General features: G+C 58.0%; 1 protein-coding gene across 3 annotated transcripts; it reads right to left on the reverse strand.

Annotated features, from left to right (window-relative positions):
• Positions 1-1,098: 1,098 nt before the first annotated feature.
• SLC6A7 (solute carrier family 6 member 7) lies at positions 1,099-19,260 on the reverse strand. Of its 3 annotated transcripts, none has more exons than XM_035727675.1 (14): positions 19,106-19,260; positions 13,926-14,109; positions 12,186-12,317; positions 11,767-12,001; positions 11,173-11,311; positions 10,327-10,461; positions 9,176-9,279; positions 8,921-9,045; positions 8,106-8,218; positions 7,723-7,854; positions 7,198-7,297; positions 6,889-6,989; positions 6,174-6,341; positions 1,099-2,790 (listed from the first exon to the last, which is right to left on the reverse strand). In XM_035727675.1, exons 1-14 carry the CDS (start codon positions 19,136-19,138, stop codon positions 2,581-2,583), a joined length of 1,911 nt encoding a protein of 636 aa, XP_035583568.1. In that variant the 5' UTR covers positions 19,139-19,260; the 3' UTR covers positions 1,099-2,580. The 3 variants fall into 3 exon arrangements, with proteins under 3 accessions (XP_035583568.1, XP_027462015.1, XP_027462014.1); XM_027606214.1 differs by lacking the exon at positions 1,099-2,790 and adding an exon at positions 5,561-5,697; XM_027606213.2 differs by lacking the exon at positions 1,099-2,790 and adding an exon at positions 5,673-5,809.
• Between the last annotated feature and the right edge of the window lie 349 nt (positions 19,261-19,609).

Consider the following 19,609-nt stretch of genomic DNA (forward strand, 5'->3'; position numbering starts at 1 on the left):
GGGAGGTGGCAGAGGCGGGAGAAGGGTGAAGTGGCAGGACAGACTGTCTGGGAGCAGCGGAAGTGGGAAAAGCAGAAGATGGGAAGATGGAGCCGGGGAGGACAGACCAGGAACCTCAGGCCCGGGTGCTGAGGTGGTGAGCGAGTGCAAGAGCAGTCGGAGGAAGCAAGGCAGGGCAAGTGAGGCAGGGGGAGGTGAAGCTGGTGGGCTCCCTAGGCTCCTAGAATCCTCTAATTGCAGACTGGGCCTCTGGGAGAAGAGAAGCCCAGACTTCTAGGATCACCCACTCCAGACTCCCAGGACCCCAGGCTGCAGCCAAGAGGTTGGGTGAGGAGTCCTCACAAGACCATGGCCCCGGGGTGGGGGCTGGGGAGGCTGGGGCCTGTCCTAGAGGGAGTCTGGAGGGCCTGGAGAGGGCTTCCTCCTGAGGTGGCGCCAGGGGCTCTGTGAGCAAGGCTGGAGCCTGCCCCCGGGGTGTGGGAAGAGGCACCTTGAATTGTGAAGGCCATTCTTGAACCCTCAGCAAATTAGCAAACCCATGCTCTTCCTCCATCTAGAGCCCCACAAACAAAGAGGGGCAGGAGGGGGCCTGGTCCTTTGTTAGGGGAAATTTATTAATATCCGAAATATGCAGCAGCCCTTTCTCTCCACCTGCAATCAAAGCCTTCACGAACACCTGGGCCTTGCATTTGAAAGGCCCTAGGGCTCTTTTATGCGGCCAGGTCCTGCCAGGAGGGGGTGGGTAGCACCAGGAAATCCTTCCAGCCCCAGCTGCACCTGCTGGTAAGGCCTGAGAACAGCTGGGGCTGGGGAGGGGAGCTCAGCTGGGTAACCTTGAGCCAGTCTTCCCCTTGAAGGGCCTCAGTTTATCCGTATATGTACCGGGGGCTGAGTGGCTTCCTCGTCTTCACCGCCCTTCCTCAACCCTGCCCCCCCCCCCCCCCGGCCAGTACCACAGAGAAATGGGACAGCAAGTGTCAGAAGCTGGGGGAGCCAAGCCTCAGTTCCCTCATCCGTCCAACAGAAGCTGGAAAACCCTGTGCTGCCCACCCCCAGGTTCTCAGCAGTAAGGAGAAGGGGTAAGAAGGATGACCTCATTGGTGTTTATTAACAATAAACCAACAGAACATGGATGGGCTGGGGAGATGGCAGGAGAGAGAGGGCACACAGGCCGGCCCAGCTGCATGAGGGTGCCCTGCCCCCCCCAGGGGGGCACGTTTTCACGCTCCACCCTCACTTCTCAGGGAAGGAGGGACCCCAGGGCAGCCCCTCCCGTGCCTGGGACTGAAGACGCCGAGGCCTCTGGCCACAGGCCTGAGGTGTTGGCTGCCCTTGGCTCCCTGCCTCCACCCTCATGACCGGGCCCAGCCATCAGGACAGCCAGCCATGTGTGCGGACCACCTCCAAGCCTCTCAGTTGCCTTGGCGGGCCCACAGCCAAGGCCAGTCTTCCAGCAGTGCCTGGAGGTGCAGGAGACAGTGAGGGCCGCCAGAACAGGGAGAAGAGAATGGAGGGGCTTTGGATCCTGACTACGAGCACTCACTCCCACCTCTTCACCTGTGAGCTCTGTCCTAATCATGCCCAGCGCTCCCTACGCGGGAGGGCACAGGGTCCAGTGAGGAAAGCTGCGGGCCCTTCTCAGAAGTGTGGGTCAAAACAAAATACATTAGTTTCTCCGGGGGAAATAAAAGTATGGGGACCTCCTGCTTTCCCCACCCCCACCCCCTCACTCAGGCCACCAGCCCCTCCTGCCTGCCCTCCACAGGCCTCCCACCTCCACCCCGTCCCCTCTCATCCACCCTGCACACTGACCCTGAGAGATATTCTATCTAAAGCGCAACCGGATCATGCAAACCCCTGCCCGCCCCTTGTCCCCTGCTCCTTCTCCCCGTCATGCGTCCTTCCCACGTGGACCCTGCTGTACCCTGGTAACACCTTGGTCTCTGCCCTGGGCTTCCGGGTGGGGGGACGGCACAGGGGCTACACTGGGGCCTCCATAGCCTGCCCCCTCCTCCTCTCTCCCTCCCAACTTGCCCAGCCTCCAGGGCCCTCAGACCCCACCGCCTTCAGAAAACCTGGCCCGGGCACAGGAGCCCACAGGGCTTTTCTCCCACTGCACTTGCTAACCCTCGAGGCCTGGGGCCTTGGGGGCCTCGCCACGCCCTGAGTGTCCCTGCCCAGCTCGAGATTCAGGCTGTTTGAAGTGTGTGGGGGCAGACTCTCCTAGAAAAGAGAGGAGGAGCCTGGGCCCTGAACAGAGAGAATGATACCCACTGCCACATGAGAAAGGGAACTGGTTGGCCAGGCGGTCTGGGGTCCAGTGCCCTCCACCATGTGACCTCGGGCAAGTCCCTCTCCCTGGCCTCAGTTCACCCATCTGCACAGTGAGGACTGAGCTTTGAGTGGGTCTGTGTGCGTGTGGGGAGAAGGTAGACAGAGAGGAGAGGTCACAAGAAAGGACTTGCCCTGGGCACCGGCATCCCCGTGGCGACCTCCCACGGCCTCGGGCCTCTCGGAACCCCACAGGGCACGGCTAGCTTTTGCAGCCCGGCAGGGCCTCCTGGCCCCCAGCCTCCTGCCTCACATCATAGACTCCTCCTCTTCGGCGATCTCGCGGTCCACCTCGATGGCCGTGTTCTCGAAGCTGGTGATGCCCCCGTACTTGCGCATGTGCACCATCAGTGGCTTGGGCGACTGGCTCCCCGCTAGCGTGGCCACGTACATGCCAGTCCGGTTCTCCTCCAGCGACGGGCCCCAGTCCATGGCCGGTCGGCTGGCCTGCTGGAGCCGCTGTGGCAGAGCAAGGACAGGGGTGAAAACGGGGGGCGGCCAGCGCTCGTGGAGTGCTTCCTGTGACCGGGCACCCGGCAAAGACCTCATCACATCACCGGTGTCATCCCTGGCAACAATCCCGGGGGGCGGGGGGTGGGGCCAGGACAGTGGCACTTCCCCAGGGGAATGAGTCACGTGCCCGGATGAGAGTCCTGCTTGGCCACTTACAAGCCGGGTGGCCTTTGGGCATGGGATTTAAGCTTTCCATGCTCGGTTTCCCCCTCTGTCACTGGGGGATCGTGATGCCTTCGTAGGGTGGTCAGCAGGCACTGAGATGGAGCACTTAGAGGGGTGCTGGGAACAGGCTATGATTACATGCCAGCCAATCCAGGAGCCCACTCTGGGTCCTTTCCCCTAAATGCTGAGTCCTAAGCAGTGGGGCACTTTGGGGAAGAGCCAGAAGCCGGGAGCACTGCAGCAGGGATTGTCTCTGACCCTCCAAGTGTCTCCCAGTTGGCCTCATTCTGACTCTGATGTCTGACCTTTCCCTCTCAAGCCCCGGTTTCCATGGAAGGAGGGAGGTGACTAAGGTAATGACTAAGTCTGGACTATCTAGGGTTCCTCCCTTCCCAAACCACATTCCCAAAGCCCTAGGCCTGCCCTGCAGAGAGAAGAGCCCCAGACCCTTGAAGGAGGGTAGACGATCAACATTAAGTGGAGCCTACTAGGTGCAGATTCAAGGAGGATAATGTGTGCAGAGCCCTTAGCCTGGGACCCAGCATGACTCCACACTCAAAGCATGGTGACACTTACTGAACTGTTGTAGAGCATGTTACACCCCTGCTCAGAAACCTGCCTGTGGCTTGTCATTTTACTTGGAATAAGACCCAAAGTGCCCACCATGGCCTCTATGTCTTGGGCCCTGTCTACCTCCCTGACCTCAGCTCCTGACACTCTCTTTCCACCCACACCCACTCTGATCCAGTCTTGCTGACCTCCTTGCTGCCTTCAGACATGCCAGCCGCCCCCCCCCCCCGCCCCCGCCTCAGGACCTTTGCACTGATTGTCCTTCTGCCTGGAATGCTCTCCCCTTAGATATCTATATCGATCACCTTGTCGGTTCGGTCAGGTGTCTGTCACCCCCTCAGAGGTCTTCCCGGCCACCCTGGCCAAAATACTTCCCCATCATTCTCTAGTCCTAAATTTTGCCTTTGTTTCATTTTTTTAAAATTATTTTTAAAATATAGCACTTACTACTACCTTTGTGTATTTGTTTGTTTATTGTCTGTCTCCCACATTAAAATCTAAGCTCCCTGAGAGCAAGCACTTAAGATTCGTTCCCAACTGAACACTAGAGCCTAGACCAACGCTTCTCGACCTGAGTACTCCAGACAGTTTGGCTGGAGAGTCCATGTTGTAAGAGCTCTCTGCACACTGAGTGGGGTTTAACAGCATCCCAGCTCTCTTCCCACTGGAAGCCAGTTACCACCCCCTGTGCACACCATTCTATTATGACAAGCAAAATGCCTCCAGATGCTACCAAATGGCCTCCGAGAGCAAAAGCACCCCCGTGAGAATCCCTGGTGTGGAACAAAACATTCACCGTGTTCCAGCTCTGTGCTAAGTGTGGGCTTCTTTGATCCTTATAGCGTGGGGCATTCGGACTTTCACCCTCCACCCCCACAGATATTATCTGGAAGTCAAGTTCAGCAAGGTTAGTCAACTTGGCCAAGGTCACACAGGTGACAAGTGGCAATGCTGGGATTTGAACCCAGGCAGTCTGACTCCATCCTAAACTTTTAAAATACTGTTTTTCTGCCCTTCACGGTTCTGACAACATTGATGAGCTTCTTTTCTTCTCACAGCAAGCCTTAGGGGAGGGATCACTGTCCTCACTTTAAGGACAGAGAAAAGCAAGGTTCAGAGAGGTGCATTAACTGCTTAGGGTCACACAGCTGGCAAAAGGCAGACCCCGGATTCCTCCTAGGGTGTCAGTGCTGGAAGCCCTGGTCTCTGAAGGTCTCCGGAGCCGGGCAAGGACTCCTTTGCAGTGCTCCCCACCCAACAACACGGCCCTCGGCCTGGCTGTTGGTGGCTGTGGTAGCAGGGCAAGAGGGAAGCATAGCAAGGCTTGGGAACCATGAACTTGCAGAGGGCTGGAGCCCTCTACCCTGAGCAACACCGCTCTCCTCCTTTCCTTTGCAGACACGTTGGCTCTCAAGCAAGGAGACACATTTCCTTTAGCAGCAAGGTGGGGCTCCCGAGGTTGAGAGAAGGCCAGGGGTTTGCTCCCAGGCACACACAGAGCAGTGGCTGGACCCCAGGACTGCCCTGCAGGCAGGTGCTGTGGCCACAACCCACTTCTGCTGGGGAAAGGCTCTGAGACTTTCCAGGGGCAGATGTGAAGGTGGGATGAGGGACAGCTGAGGGCACAGTGCAATTGTACGGGGAGTGGGGGCAGCAGGGCGCTGGCAAGCGGGCTGGGGGCAGTGGTTGGAGGGGCGCAGGAGGCTTGATTTGTAGCCGATTCCAGTGGTATAAGTATTCCCACCAAGATCGATTTCAAACCAGCTCACAAGTTCCCTGAAAATTTAACAATTAGCTCTCATGAGCCAGTACCAGCTGGCTCCGGCATACTCCTGATGGGATCTATGGGGTATGGGTCGGCGTCCCCAGGCTCTCTCCAGGCCCTAGCAGGCTCACTCAGCTCTGATCACTATGACAACCTCCCCCCACCAGAGGGACTCCACACCGATGGCCTCAGAAGTGCAGAGAGTACGGTGAGGCTCAGAGAGGGGCAGAACATTGCAGTGGTCACATAGCTTCACCGCACACTCACTGGTCCACTCTCCTCTTCTGAGACGTGCAGATCCCCATGCCCAAAGAGCTGGCATTCTCTGTGCTTTCTGGATCTCTTCACAAAGCCTGGCGTGGGCAGGGCTCCCACCATCAGCGCATTCCCAGGTCACCCATGGGCTGCAGCCCACCCTCGGGGTCTCTCAATCTTGCCTTCTGACCCTGAGTTCCCATAGGAAAGCTTTGGGCCAGTGACCAGAGTTCCAGTCCTGACCCCTGCCTGACTCACAGTAGGACCCTGGGCCATTCCCTTGTCCTCTCCCCGAGATATGTGGGCATTGGCCAACATCGGTGGTCTTGGGATTGTGCTCCCCCCTCAGAGGCCCCACGTGGTGCCAGGGGCCACAGGGGAGGACCCTAAGCCCCCTGAGCCTGCCTCACCCCCAGCAGGTCTGAGAGGATTCATAGCTCAGGCTCCTGGTTGGAAAAGCCTGTGAGGCCCTGGGTAAGGTGCTGGGGCAGATGTTTTCTGTTCTAGCAGGTGGGCCCAGGGCAGGGCCCCAGGTCAGGAAGGCCAGGGGCAGACAAGGGCCAGGCAGACTTACCTCCCAGAGCGAGCCCTCCTCCCGAAGCACAGCCACCAACATGCCGGCTGGGATCATAAGGCAGGACAGCAGGCCCATCAGGATGCCCAGCAGCTCTGCCCAGGCTGGGAAACGGTAGCTGCCATACTCTGAGGGCTGGTACTTGACGATGCTATACACCAGCAGGGCCTGCAGGCGGGGGCCCCAGCATCTCAGTGGGCTTTGGGCAGGCCCCAGGGCTTAGGACAGCCCAGGTCTGAGCTACCTGAAGGCCTGAGAGAGCCCAGCCCAGAGCTACCCAGTGTCAGAGATAACCCAGTCCTAAGCTGTACAGAACCTGAGATGGTCCATCCTTGGAGCCTTTGTGAGGCCTGAGACAGCCCAACTCTGAAGCACCCCGTTCCTGAGACAGCCTGTGCCTGAACTCCAACTCCAAGGCCCAGAAAGCACAGACATGCACCAACACACCAGTCTAAAGCCCCAGCCTTAAGGCCCTGGCGCCTGGGAAAGCCCCACTCATTTTGCTACCAACACGTGGGGCTAGGCCCAGCACAGCTACAAAAGCTGGGGGCATCGAGGCGGAGGGGCGTAGACCCAGATCCTGGCGCCCACCCCCTCCTCAGCCTGGACAGAGGTCCACTCTGGGCCAGAGCAGCCTTGCCAGACTGCATGTCCGGGGGGGGGGGGGGAACCCTACTCTCAGCCCTGGGCCCCATCCCTCCTTCCCAGCAGTTACCAGGAGCGTGGCCGGGGACAAGAACAGCCAGCAGGCCCTGAAGTAGAGGCCCGGCTTGAAGCCCAGCATCATGTGGATGTCCCGGCAGAACCTCTGGATGCCTGTACAGGGGAGGGGAGGAGAATGGCCCCACCAGCACCCCCCCCCCCCACACACACAAGCACCAGCAGCCCCTTCCCCCTCCATGCCACTGCCCCCACTGGAGGCCCTGGCCCTTGGGACCTGGGACCCAGTGCAGAGGGGCTCCAGAGTAGACTCCCATCCTCCCACCATGGGGATCCTCACTCCCTCTCACACGGCCCCTCTCACCGTACACCCGGGTGACGGCCAGGCACGTGGTGATCACCACCACCATGAGCCCGAAGCTGGCGCTGTAGTCGTCCAGAAGCACCAGCCAATACATGCCTCCCTAGAACACAAGCCATGACTCTGGGTTTCCCTCACCCCAGTCTTGCTCCCTGGTGCGAGCCCAGGCCAGCGGTGACAGCAAGACGATGACCGTGTGACCGCGGCCTACCTGCCGAGCCCTCTATACACATCATCTTACTGGAGCCTCACGACAAGCCTAGATGTAGACCCTTTTATTGGTGGGAACACAGGCTGAGGAAGGGGAAGCCACTTGTCCTGAGGTCATCCGGTAAGTGGGAGAGCCAGGCTTGAAGCCAGGACTCTGGGCCATAAGCCAGGCTACCCTGGGGGAGAGGGCCTGGGTTGGGCTAGCTTCCTCCCGAAGAGGAAGAAGCAGGTAGCCCAGGGGACCGTCATGGACACTGCTGCAGGCTCCCGGCCTCGCCTCCCCCACTGGCTGGCCCCCAGCCCTGCAGTAGCACTCACATCGGTGGTGAGGACCAGCCCCATCAGGTACATGGCCACACAGATGAGCCCCGAGAACACAGCCTTCTTGGGCCGCAGGTAGTAGGGGAACTCGTCGGTCACAGCTGTCACGATGGTCTCCAGGAAGGCAAACTAGGGGCGGGGGAGGGTTGGAATTCTGCCTCCACCACACACACATACACACGTGCACGGACACACAGACTCACACAGAGATACACCACACACATCACACGCACACACAGCTACGTCATACACACAGACACGTCACAGATGGACACACGCAGACTCACGTCGCACACGGACGCACACAGATGCATACACATCGCACACACACCCCCCCCCCCCACACACACAAGGTGCCCACTGACACAGACAACGCTCACCTGGCTATCCAAGCCAAGAGTCAGGAGCATAAAGAAGAAAAGGAAGGACCAGAAGGGCGACAGAGGCAGCATGGTCATGGCCTGTGGGTAGACGACAAAGGCCAGGCCGGGGCCTGGGCCAAGGGCACAAAGGGTCAGCAGCCTGGGGCACGAGGCAGGCCCCCACAGGCACACTCAAACACACATGGTCGCTTCCACCCACATGGGCACACTAGTTAAGCAAAATGCAGAGATTCACCCTAACTGCACACTTCCAACACTTAACTCCTAGGACCTAGGCCAGTATGCTGTCAGTGCTCAATGAACACAGGTGGACAAAATAAATGAATTAATAATGAGTACAGGAAGAAACACAAGACTCAATATAAAACCTCATTTGAATACACTTAGGTGTACCATCATTCACACAAACAACCCCACTAACACACACACGTGGACATGTCCACTGCACAAGACACTGATTTGCATCGTCATTTGAACCCTCAGTTCACTTGCGCAAGACATCCTGACACGGGAAATGACTCATTTGGACAAGCAAGGCAAGTTACCAAGATGTGACAAAACCTAAGACAATGTCGTACAGACACTCATTTATCTCCAGACACGGGTTAACGTACACCCCGCTGCCCTCCCACCCCCTTTGCACTTGGACACCCAGAGACCAGTTAAGATACGTTCATTTGCGTGCGCGCCCACCCACACACTCACTGGATGTAGTCATCCACAACCTTGTTGGTGCACACGTATGTTCCCTCGCCCGGCCCCAGAGGTGCCCAACACACACCCTCACCCCCAGGGCTGGCCCGCCTGCCCACCTGCTTTGGCTACTTGGTCCACGGGCACACCCAGCTCCTGAGACATGTAGCCCAGCACGGAGAAGATGGCGAAGCCAGCCAGGATGCTGGTGATGGCATTGCCCAGAGTGACGATAAAGGTGTCTCTGCCGGGGGAAGTCCGGGCACACAGGTCCAGGCCAGAGTGAGCTGGCCCCGCCCCCAGCCCAAAGGGTCTGCCCTGGCCGGCCACTCGCCTCCCTGCTCGGGCTGCGGGGTCTCGGAGGCTGCACTCACCTGTAGATGTTCTGGTGAAACGTGTTATAGGAGGCAAAGGTGAGGAGACCCCCGAAGCCCACGCCCAGGGAGTAGAAGATCTGAAGAGCAGCTTCGATCCACACCTGTGGCAGGGAAGGACGCAGATCGAGAGCAAAGAGAAGGGCTGGCGCGCCGTGGCCCTGTCCAAAGGGCCACGGAAAGAGGAGGGAGGAGGTAGGGCGGGAGCGAGTCCACAGGTCCAGCTGATGGTGTGGTGAAGAGCCTGGCTCAAAGTGACATGGGCCGGGGCAAACCCTGTTCTAGCACTTCCACGGGGGGACTCTGGTAAGTTCCTTTCCCTCTCTGGGCCTCAGTTTCCCCATCCAGGATCTAGATGATGGCTAAGCTTGGTCCAATTCTGAAGGAAGTAGTGTGTTCTGTGAATTTCCAGTAGATCCATATTGACAACAAGCCCATGGAACCCCTGGACTTGGAGGGGCCTGGATTTGATTCCAGCTGCCCCACTTTGCGGCTGTATGGCCTTCGCAAGGCACATCACCTCTCTGAGCCTTGGGTCCCCCCTCTGTAATGCAGGGATAAGAACAGTAGCTCCAGGTGGTGGTAAGGTTTAATGACTGCATCCACGCCAAGTGCAGGGTCAAGCCGTCGGCAGTTAATAAATAAGAAATGTTAGCTGTCAGCACCACTGTTTCCGTCATTACTAATGCCCTCCTTGGGGTTTGGAGTCAGACAGATCTGGCTTGGAATTCCAGCTCTGCCACCCCCTTGCCGTGTGATCTTAAGCTTATCATTCTTTCAGGCCTCAGTTTCTTCATCTGTAAAATGGGAGAATAATGTCTACCCTTTTTTAAGATGTATTTTTTTTTTAGTAATCTCTACACCCAATATGGGGCTCAAACTCATGACCTCGAGATCAGGAGTCACACACTCCTCTGACTGAGCCAGCCAGGTGCCCCAGAATAACGTCTACTTTGTAGGACAGTGAAGAGTAAGAAATGAAAAAGACATATAGTGTTGAGCACAGGGCAGAGCACAGGATCTGGGACTGGGGGCCCACCACAGGGAAGATTCCTACCCATTGCCCTTTTTTTCCCCAGGGAGCCCTCCTCCTTCCACTCTCTGGCTCAGGCCTGACCCCTCCCTCTGCACTGCAGCCCCAAGGACCTCACCTTGGAAGACAACAGATGGTGGAACTGGGGGGTGAGATAGAACTGGATGCCCTTCCAGGCCCCTGGGAGGGTGACTCCTCGGACCAGCAGCATGAGCAGGATGAGGTAGGGGAACGTGGCCGTGAAATACACCACCTGAGAGTGATAAGTGGGGATGGAAGGCTGAGGTGACCTTCCTTCTACCCTGTTCCTCTTCCAGAATTCCCCATCTTACCTAACTCAAAAGCTGAGAACAGCCACCATCCATGATGCTTCTCCTTCCCTCCCTGCCTCCCTCCCTCTGCACACGGATCCCTCTTTAAAGTCCTGTCACTGCTTCTCAAAGCGTCCCCAACCCATCCACCCTTTCCAGCTCTGCGGCGCCCTGCTCCAGGCCACCCTCGGCCCTTGCCTGGAGGCCCTGCCTAGGGTTGATGAGAGTCTCCCCCTCCATGTGCCCATTCCCCTTGCCCCCCAGCCCATGCAGCCCACCCTGTGTGGTCATCCGCCACTGCACATTCCCAAAGCTCCCACCACCGTGACTCATAGACCCACCTTCCAAGCATTCAACAAACACTTGAGGAGCCTCTTCAAAGTGCCAAGCACTCCGTTAGGATACAAACTTGAGTAACAGGTCCTGTCCTTGGCAAGTTTCCGGTCTGGTGAACCAGCCTGGCCACCATCCATCCTTACCTCCAAATCTTTCTTCAGGCCGTGCCTCCGACCCCCACCTCCCACTCCTACCCCCAACCTCTTCCCCGTCGACGTCTATTCATCCTCTCAGACTCAGTCCATGCCCTGCTGCCTCCTCCAGGAAGCCCTCACCCCTCCCAGCCCCTCAGGCCTCTAGGACCTCCGGGGCCTCACCTTGCCCGAGGACTTCACGCCCTTGAGGATACAGAGGAACACGATGACCCAGGCCAGCAGCAGACAGAGGCAGAGGTTCCAGCGGATCTCCCCGGGACTGCCAATGCCCTGGCTGCCTTGGATGTGGAGGACATAGCGGCTGCGGGAGAGGAAGGTTTGAGGGTCCTCTGGTCACCCTGCCACACTCCATGGCCATGGGGTAAAGCTGTGGCCAGCAAGGTTACTATTACTGGTGTGAGCAGCATCTTGATTATCAGCTGGCGTTTACCCAGCATGATTACCCAATAGGCTGGTGCACAATTTATACCTTCCTTCCCTTAATCCTCACAATGACCCTCAGAACGCTAGTCCCATACCCACTTCAAAGATAAAGCACCAGAAGCCAAGTACGTTGTGTAAGGTCACGCAGCCGGTCAGTGAAGAGCCGGAATTAGAATCCGGGGTCCACCTAACAACAGCACCTGGACTCGGCCTTCCAGGTGCACGCTGAGCCCCCTGGGGACGCTGGCCCATTCCTGCCCCCTGCTCCCCCCGACCCCATCCCCAGCAGCTCAGGTTCCTCCCAGACAGCTGCTGGGCTGGCGGTGGCCTGACCTCCAGTACTCCTCGCTGGGGCTGACAGTGCCAGTGAGGTTGAGGGGCAGGGCCCCATTGCCATCCTTGGAGCCTCTGTGCTCAAGGCAGAGGTCCGTGTTCCACCAGTTGCCACAGTGCTCCCAGGGCAGGTTGCTGGTAAGGGAGGCGAAGAGGTAGAAGAGGACGTAGGCGATGATCATGTTGTAGTAGATGGCCACCAGGCCTACGATGAGCAACATGGCCGCGCCGGCACCTGGGCGTCGGGGGAGAGGGGGCTGCCCTCAGGTCAAGCCTTCTGCAGGCCAGGCTGTGTGGCCTCCGGAAGCCATTCCCTGTCTGGGCTTCACTTCCTTCTCTTCCTAGAGGCTGGGTCATGGGGGGCAACCTCCCTGCCTCCCCGCCGGGCCCAGGCCCCTGCCGGGACTCTGAGGCCTCACCTTTGAAGAGGGGGCTGATTTTCCAGACGGCCAGGGGTCCCAGGCTGGAGAACTGGCCCAGAGAGAGCTCGAGGAAGAAGAGGGGGATGCCACAGATGGCCAGCATGAGGAAGTAGGGCACGAGGAAGGCGCCTGTGCGGAGGGGGAGGGCGGTCAGGGGAAGGTCTCAGGTGGGTCGGCTCCCCTAAAGCCCAGCTCCAGCCCCGCCCCTCTCCTGATGACAGACACCTGCAACCCCACGGAGCACTTCTCCTGGGGATGGACCAGATCATGGAGGGCTACGGGGGCTGGTGGGGCTTTACTCTCCTCTGCAGCCCCAGTGCCCAGAGCAGGGGTGGGCTCAGAGCAAACACTGCGTGAGGGAAGGAATATGAGTGAATTCCCCGCCGAAGAAAGCGCAAACTCCTCAGTAGGAAATGAACGGCCTCAGGGGGGATCTGGCCCCAATCGACCTCCCCCTGTCCTCTCTGCCACGCCACCTTAGGGGCTTCTGGCCGCCACCAGTGGTCCCATGGGCCCAATATCCCTCCCCATTTGCTTCCCCTATTGACAGGCAGCTCCTTTAGAAGACTGCCCCCCACTATGGGGCTCTGGAAGGGCTGTCAGTCACACCCGCCGCCCCACCCCCTGCCCCCTCAGGGGCCGGGCTCCCAAGGCAGGCCAGTTAGAGACCTCCCCTGCCATTGCATATAGCCGCACCCAGAGAGAACCGCTCTGAGGATGAGGTCATTGCAGAGTTGTGTGTGGCCACCCGCCACCCAACTGCAAGGAGGGAGCCGGTCCCAGGAGAAAATGAGGTCAGCACCCAGAGAGAAACAGAATTGGGAGCCAGGGAAAGGGAGAGCCCACAGAACTGTGGCCATTATGGAGTTCCTAGAGCGTCAGACACCAGCTCCAGTCCCATCCTTCCCGGTCACGGCCATTCATCTTGTCCTTGCCTCATCCCCTCCTGTTTGGATTTCTGCTGCTCTGCCAGTAGGTGCCTCTTCCATGAGTTTGGCAGAGACAGGAGGAGGCTTTGAGGGTGGGCAGGAGCACCCTGGCTCTGGAGCAGATAGTCCTGGAGGTGGAATGTTGGGTCCGCCACCGGGCGACCTTGAACAAGAAACTTGGCCTCTCCAAGCCCCGGCTGTCACATCAGGACAACCGTGCCGCCCAAGAGGGCTGTCATCGGGGTTAAATGCCTGGGGCTGGCGGACGGTAAGTGCTCAACCCCAGCTATTCTTAATGAGACTCAGAACAGTCACTTGATGGCGAAGCACGGACAACAGAGGATTTATTTAAGATGGGACGGGCTTCGTGTTTGTAGTCTGAACGGAAGGAACCAGGAGAGGAGGACAGATTGAAGATTCACAAGTGGGAAGGACTGGTGGGGTAGGCGGAGGAGGGCGGATGGGAGAACTCTGAAGCGCAGTGATCGCTGCTGGGCAGGTACAGCCTGCTCTCATGAAGCAGAGGCAGCTTCTCTGCCCATCACTCAGGGCCCGGGAAGTGCCCAGGCTTCGGGGGAGAGGTGAGGAGGTATCCACCCTGGGCATGAGAGGGGAAGGACGGGTTTGGGTAACGAAAAAAGACAAGGTAGGAAAGAGCTCACTTCTCCCAGCCCCATGTCACTGCTTTCAGTGAATTCTGCTCAAGGCCACATAGGAGATGGTGGCCAAAGCCACTGAAAACCTCACTCCACCCCAAGTCTTGGCCTACAAGCCTAGACGCCCCTCCAGCAGGCCCTCCGGCCCCTACCTCCTCCGTTGGTGTAGGCCCGGTAGGGGAAACGCCAGACATTGCCCAGGCCCACGCAGTAGCCAATGCAGGACAGCAGGAAATCCAGCTTGCCCGTCCAGTTCCCCCGGTCGGCGGCGAAATCCATGTCCAGGTCTACATCGCCCTGGTCACTGGGGGTCATCAGCAGATCTGGGGTAATGGGCTGCCAGTAAAAGAGACCAAAGAGGTGAGGCCAGGTTGGAACTGTGACACAGCCCCACCCCACCCCCAAAATAAGAAGGTGAACTCAAACAGGGCTGAATGCAAAGATACTCTACAGGTTGAGAAAATCAACTGCCCTTAGCTGGGCTAATATGTCATTTGCAGGAGCTCCTTGGGGTGGCTGGTCACTACAAATTTATGAGGCCAGCAGGGTGGCTCAGGTGCTAAGAAAGCCACCTCGATAATAGTTCGGTTAACAGAGAGGTCAAATCAAGGGATGGTCCTAGGTTGATGACGACGATGATGATCTTAATAATAGTTACCATGTCTTGAGCACTTACTATGTGCTCAGTGCACTAAACGTTTTACCTGATTTCATTCTCAAAGCCTATGAGCTAAGTGCTTGTCTAAGTGCTGTTTCAATCGCGAGGACCACTGAGGCTCTGAGAGGAGTCACGACATAGCCGAGGTTTTAGAAGGCTGGCTGGTGGAGAGCTAGGTCTCACGCCCAGAGCTTCCCGGCACGGAAGCCCGTGTCTTCAACCTCCAGTGCTGGCCTTTTGCTGCTCTGTTCCGGGCACCGTATTTTAAGAAAGACACAGATAGCTCGGAGCATGTCTACAGGGCAGATGGCCAGAAAGGGGGGTGTTCGGGAGAAACAGTCACAAGAGGACAGGGGAAGAAGTGGGGGCCCTCGGCACAGAAAGAAGAGGACTTGGAGGGAACACGGCCTCCCCCGAGGGAGGAATTCGACTTATGCTCTTGCGGCTCAAGGAGGCCTATGGAGGACTGTGAATTTTCGTTCATGAGCAGGAAGAGGCTACTGAGTTCGGATCTATCTCACAGAAGGCATAATCATCTTGTCACTGCAGGAGAGAGGCGGGCACAGAGGGGAGTGGAAGCCAGCTGTCCCTAAGGGCCCTGCCTGCGATTCAAGGAGGGTGGGGAAGTCCACTGGGCCTTTTCCCTCCAGCCTGGGGCTGGGAAATGGAGGCCCTCCCCCAGCTGCTTGAAATGCTGGCTGGGGGGATGAGCTGGTGACCCAAGCTGAGGGCCTGCAAGGAAGCCCAAAGATACCAGGCTAATTGTCGAAAATTCAGAGAGCATAAATAAATAAAATCTTTAAAAAAAAAAAAAAAAAGGGGCGCCTGGGTGGCTCAGTTGGTTAAGCGGCTGCCTTTGGCTCAGGTCATGATCCGAGAGTCCCGGGACTGAGTCCCAGGTCGGGCTCCCTGCTCGGTGGGGAGTCTGTTTCTCCCTCTGACTCTCCCCCCCTCATGCTCTCTCTCTCTCATTCTCTATCTCTCAAATAAATAAATAAAACCTTTAAATAAATAAATAAATAAAATAAAATAAAATTCAGAGAGCAGTTCCCCCAAAGTGTCTCCTGGAATGGGTCAGAAGAAAGGGACAGCCATGCCCTTCCCACTTGCCTCTGAAATTCACACCCATATCAGAGAAGGATAGAGCTGCAAAGAAGGCCAATTGTCCAATAACATCATGGTTCTGAGAGAGGAGAAAGGACCCCCTGCTTCTGCCGAGGAATGGTTGTGGGAAAACAGTGATACCTCTGGACTGGGAGTCAGGAGACTACAATTCTAGTCCCAGGTCTGTGCCACTTCACGGTGTGACTTGAGGAAAGAGTTTTCTGAGCCTCAGTTTCCCCATCTCTACACTGAGGGGATTGAATAAATCGGTGTTTCCAAAAATACATCCCTTGGGATGCTCGTGGGTGCTCAGTGTAAGAAAAGGATTCTTGAGTCAAAGAAGTTTGGGTTAACACTGGGTTAACACAAAGCAAAGTAGTTTTCTTTGCTGCAGGACTTGTCAGATCCTTTAATGCACCAATACCCACCGCGACTGACTAGAATAGACAGTATTCTACAATTCTATTTGAGAAAAGGATTTTAAGAAGCTAGCATGCTGAGATTTACTCAGAGAAATGTAGGTCTATCTGTTAGTCTTCTAGTTCTAATGGTCTGTGAGGCAAGCTTCACCAGAGACTCCCCTGGAGACACTTGCAGTGGTTGAAGACCAGATCGGATCCTAGCACGGGGACTTGGTAATTGTCTACTGACCAGATATTTTTTCCCCCTAAAATTGCCCTTTCTGACACCAGCCAAGTAGGTGTCTACACACAAATTGGGTGGTGACAGAGGAGGCTTTGCAGGGGATTTGTCCTATGAGCACTGCCAGGATAAAGACGGTGAAAGGAGAGTGCAGGTGTCATAGGACTGGAGGTGTCTGGGTGCAGTGACGAGGTTGAGGCAACGGGTTTGGGGGGCAGGATGGGGGTAACAGTCTTGGGTTGGCTCCCAGTGACAGTGGCGACCATGGTAACGATCCTGCCTGAGGCTGGCTGTTGGCCAGAGGGGCAGTAGTAACAAGGACAGCCTGGCATAATTACGGGTGATGGCGATGCTGGCGATAATGAACGTGAACAAGCCGCTTTGCCAGTAATTGGGCTTGCGGTGATCTCAGACATGCTGGGCTGAGGGTAGTAGCAGCCTCCGGACCTATCTGAAACCCGCCCCAGCCCTCTGATGCCCCTTTCCACAAGGTTCCTCCCCAGCTGGGTGAGCATCGGCCCTCTGGAATCACTCCCTGTCAGGTGAGCTCCAGGAGCGATGGAGGAGCCGCCAGGTGACACTGGCCCCTGATATGGGGTAGTGTGGCAGGCCGGTCACCCTGTGAGCCCCCCCCCCAGCCCTGTTCAGGCCAGCTGGCAGGAGGGCCCAGTAATGAGGTTCCTCTGATCCCTCCTGAGAAGCTGCTGCCCTTTCTCTGCTCACAGAGCAGTCCCGGCTCTCTGTTTCCATGGTGACAAGAGTTCCAAGAGCAGGATGCTGCCAGCTCTCCTGTCCCCCCCCCCCCCCAATCAGAGGGAAGCCTGCTCTTGCTCCAGGGACAGGGTATTGGGTCCTCCAAAGATGAGCCAATCCCAAGACCACCTGGAGCCCCCAACCCCACCATGGGGTGAATCCCAGGAGGCTGGCACAGAGAGGATGTCCCTGGCTGGGAGACAAGTAACCAAATCAATGGGGCAGGGTTGGAAGCTTAATGAGTCGCTTCACACTTGGGCCTGGGTGTGAAGATCCCACTGCCGATTCCCCACTGCCTATCCCGACTCGCGCAGGAACATAATCCTGAGTTTGCCAGGCCTGCACCCCCTCTTTTAGGGACCAACAGATGTAGGTCCCCCCCAGCAGTGGCAGGTGCTGGAAAAGGTTAGCCTGCCCCAAAGACTCTCATACCTTCTTCAGGATGAGAAAGACAATAGACATCTGGAGTCCAGCTTCATCACTGTGCAGATGAGGAAACTGAGTTTCAGGGAGGGGAAGGACTGAGCCCAAGGTCAAATAGCAAGTTAAGGGCAGACCAGAATCCACACCCATGACTTTCAGCCCAGTGCTCATCTCTAACAACGCTGCTCCTTTGCTGATACCCGGCATTTCCTCCCTCCTTGCCCCCTTCACCTTGAGACCAAGGGAGAGGACACTGAGGCCAGGTGGCCCCACCCCTGCCCTGTTGGCCCTAGGTCACTCAGCCCATCTTTAGGAAAGCAGCAAGCTGCATCCTCCATGTCTGTTTTCTCCTTGTCTGTAAAATAGGGATAACAAGACCTAGCCCCTAGAATTTTTGGAGGATTACGTGAGATAAGGCTTTACAGAACATGGCTATTTACACACTGTATGGCCCTGTGGCAGCGAGGGGCAGGCGCTCTTGTGGGGAGAGAGGAAGAAGAGAGACTTGGAGAATGGAAAAGAATGGTGGGCCCAAGAAGACCCAAGAGACCCACAAATGGCCCCAAGGAGTCATTCATGTCAGTAAATAAAAAAGACCCACTTATCACAGCAGTTCCACACCCAGCTGCACGGGGGCAGAAGGCTTGAATGGGGGCGGGGGGGGGCGGTCAGTAACACCAGCCCCTGTGAGTTCTCTCTCCCATCTACATCTACCAGCCCCTGTGGGGTCACCACATACCCCAAACCCCACTCAGGGACAGTGGGGCCTACTTTGGTGCCTTGATACTGGAGCTGGATCGGCAAATGACAGTCCAGGTTAGAGAATGGACTTGCCCAAAGTCACAGGGTAGGTGGCATCTGCAGAAAGAGTGCCCAGGAGTTCTGACTCCTTGGCTAGGAATTGTACTTTTAAGCCAAAAGCAAGAAACATTGACCCAATACTCTCCCTTCCCGCACCCCCACAGGCTACTTGGGTGGGAGGTCTAACCCCACAGGAGAAGTGGGGAGGGGCTGTAATCTCAGCCCAGGGCTCCAAAATCACAGATTTGACCCCCTCTCTCATGCCAGCTTCCACCCTACCCCCATATCCTTTGGGTCTCCTATTTCCTTCTTCCCTGCCTTTGCCTCCAGTCAGCCCTGCTGATGGGGTCTTAGCAGGGAAGCTAAAGCTGGTGGGGAGGAAGCAGGTGGTGGCCCCCCCGCAGGGCAAAAGCAGCGTCCCCCCGCTGGTTCTGGGAGGCTGCTTCAGTGTAGAGCGCACGGATGAGGACCAGGGCGGCTCCCCGCCCCCCCCCCCGAAATTAGTCCAGCTCAAGGCTGGTGCTCAGCTATTCTAACACCCCCCAACCCCAATCAGTCCCTGGGGGAAACGGGTGGGGGACTTGGAAGGGGCGGGCGCCTGGCCCCAGCCACCCCTACCCCATGCGTCCTGGGGTTGCAGACACCTGTTCGAAGGACCTGACCCAATGAACCCCAGCCCCATCACACAACACCCCGACCCTGAGATGCGGAAGGCCATGTCGCCACCCGACAACCCCCCCTCCCCCCCCCCCCGCCGCAGGCCGTGACCCCGCCCCTCCTTGCAACCTAGCTCAGCCCAGCCTCCCCAGGAGCCCCAGCCGGTCCAGGTGCCCTCTCCTACCGTCCTGGGGCCTGGATGGGGCGGGCCTCTTCACCCCCCCTCAGGTGTGCCTGCACCCCCACCTCAGGTGTGCCCGCGCCCCCGTGTACGCCCGCGTCCTCCTGCCCTACCTTGCGCTGGTGAGCTCCCTGGAGCTTCTTCATCTTGGAGGGCGGGTTGCCGGGGCTTCCCGGCTTGGCTTCCCCTGAGAGCCGAGAGCGAGCGAGGGAGGAGAGATCGCGCCGCCGGCAGGCCGCCGCGACTTTGCCTCCGCGGCTCCCGCGCACCGGCTTGGGGTGGGGGGCGCGGGCGCGGGCGCGGGCGCAGGCGCTGCGGTCTGTCGGCGGCGGGCGTGGGGCGTGGGGCGTGGGGCGCTGGCCGGGCGCTGCGAACGCCCGAGCCTGGGGAGGGGTGCACCGCTGCGCCGGCGGAGACACCCAGACAGACGGGCTGACGGACCGATAGCCGGGGGATGCGCGCGCCCCCGCACGCAGAGCTGCGGATTGGAGGGGCCCCGAGCGCGGGAGGAGGGGGGTCCGCGACGGAAACCCTCGGAGGTCTGGAGGCCTCGGCCACCGTCTCCTGCGTGACCTTGGGCAAGTAACCTGCCCTCTCTGGGCCTCCCTTTCCCCAGT

This window comes from Zalophus californianus, chromosome 5 (genome assembly GCF_009762305.2).
Source record: "Zalophus californianus isolate mZalCal1 chromosome 5, mZalCal1.pri.v2, whole genome shotgun sequence".
NCBI classification, from domain to species: Eukaryota; Metazoa; Chordata; class Mammalia; order Carnivora; family Otariidae; genus Zalophus; species Zalophus californianus.

Coding starts and splice junctions, on each gene's coding strand:
- SLC6A7 (XM_035727675.1), bottom strand. CDS start 19,138: ATGAAGAAGCTCCAGGGAGCTCACCAGCGCAAG. Junction 14,110..19,105: donor AGGGAGCTCACCAGCGCAAG/GTAGGGCAGGAG, acceptor TTTTACTGGCAG/CCCATTACCCCAGATCTGCT. Junction 8,219..8,920: donor GGACCAAGTAGCCAAAGCAG/GTGGGCAGGCGG, acceptor CCCTTGGCCCAG/GCCCCGGCCTGGCCTTTGTC.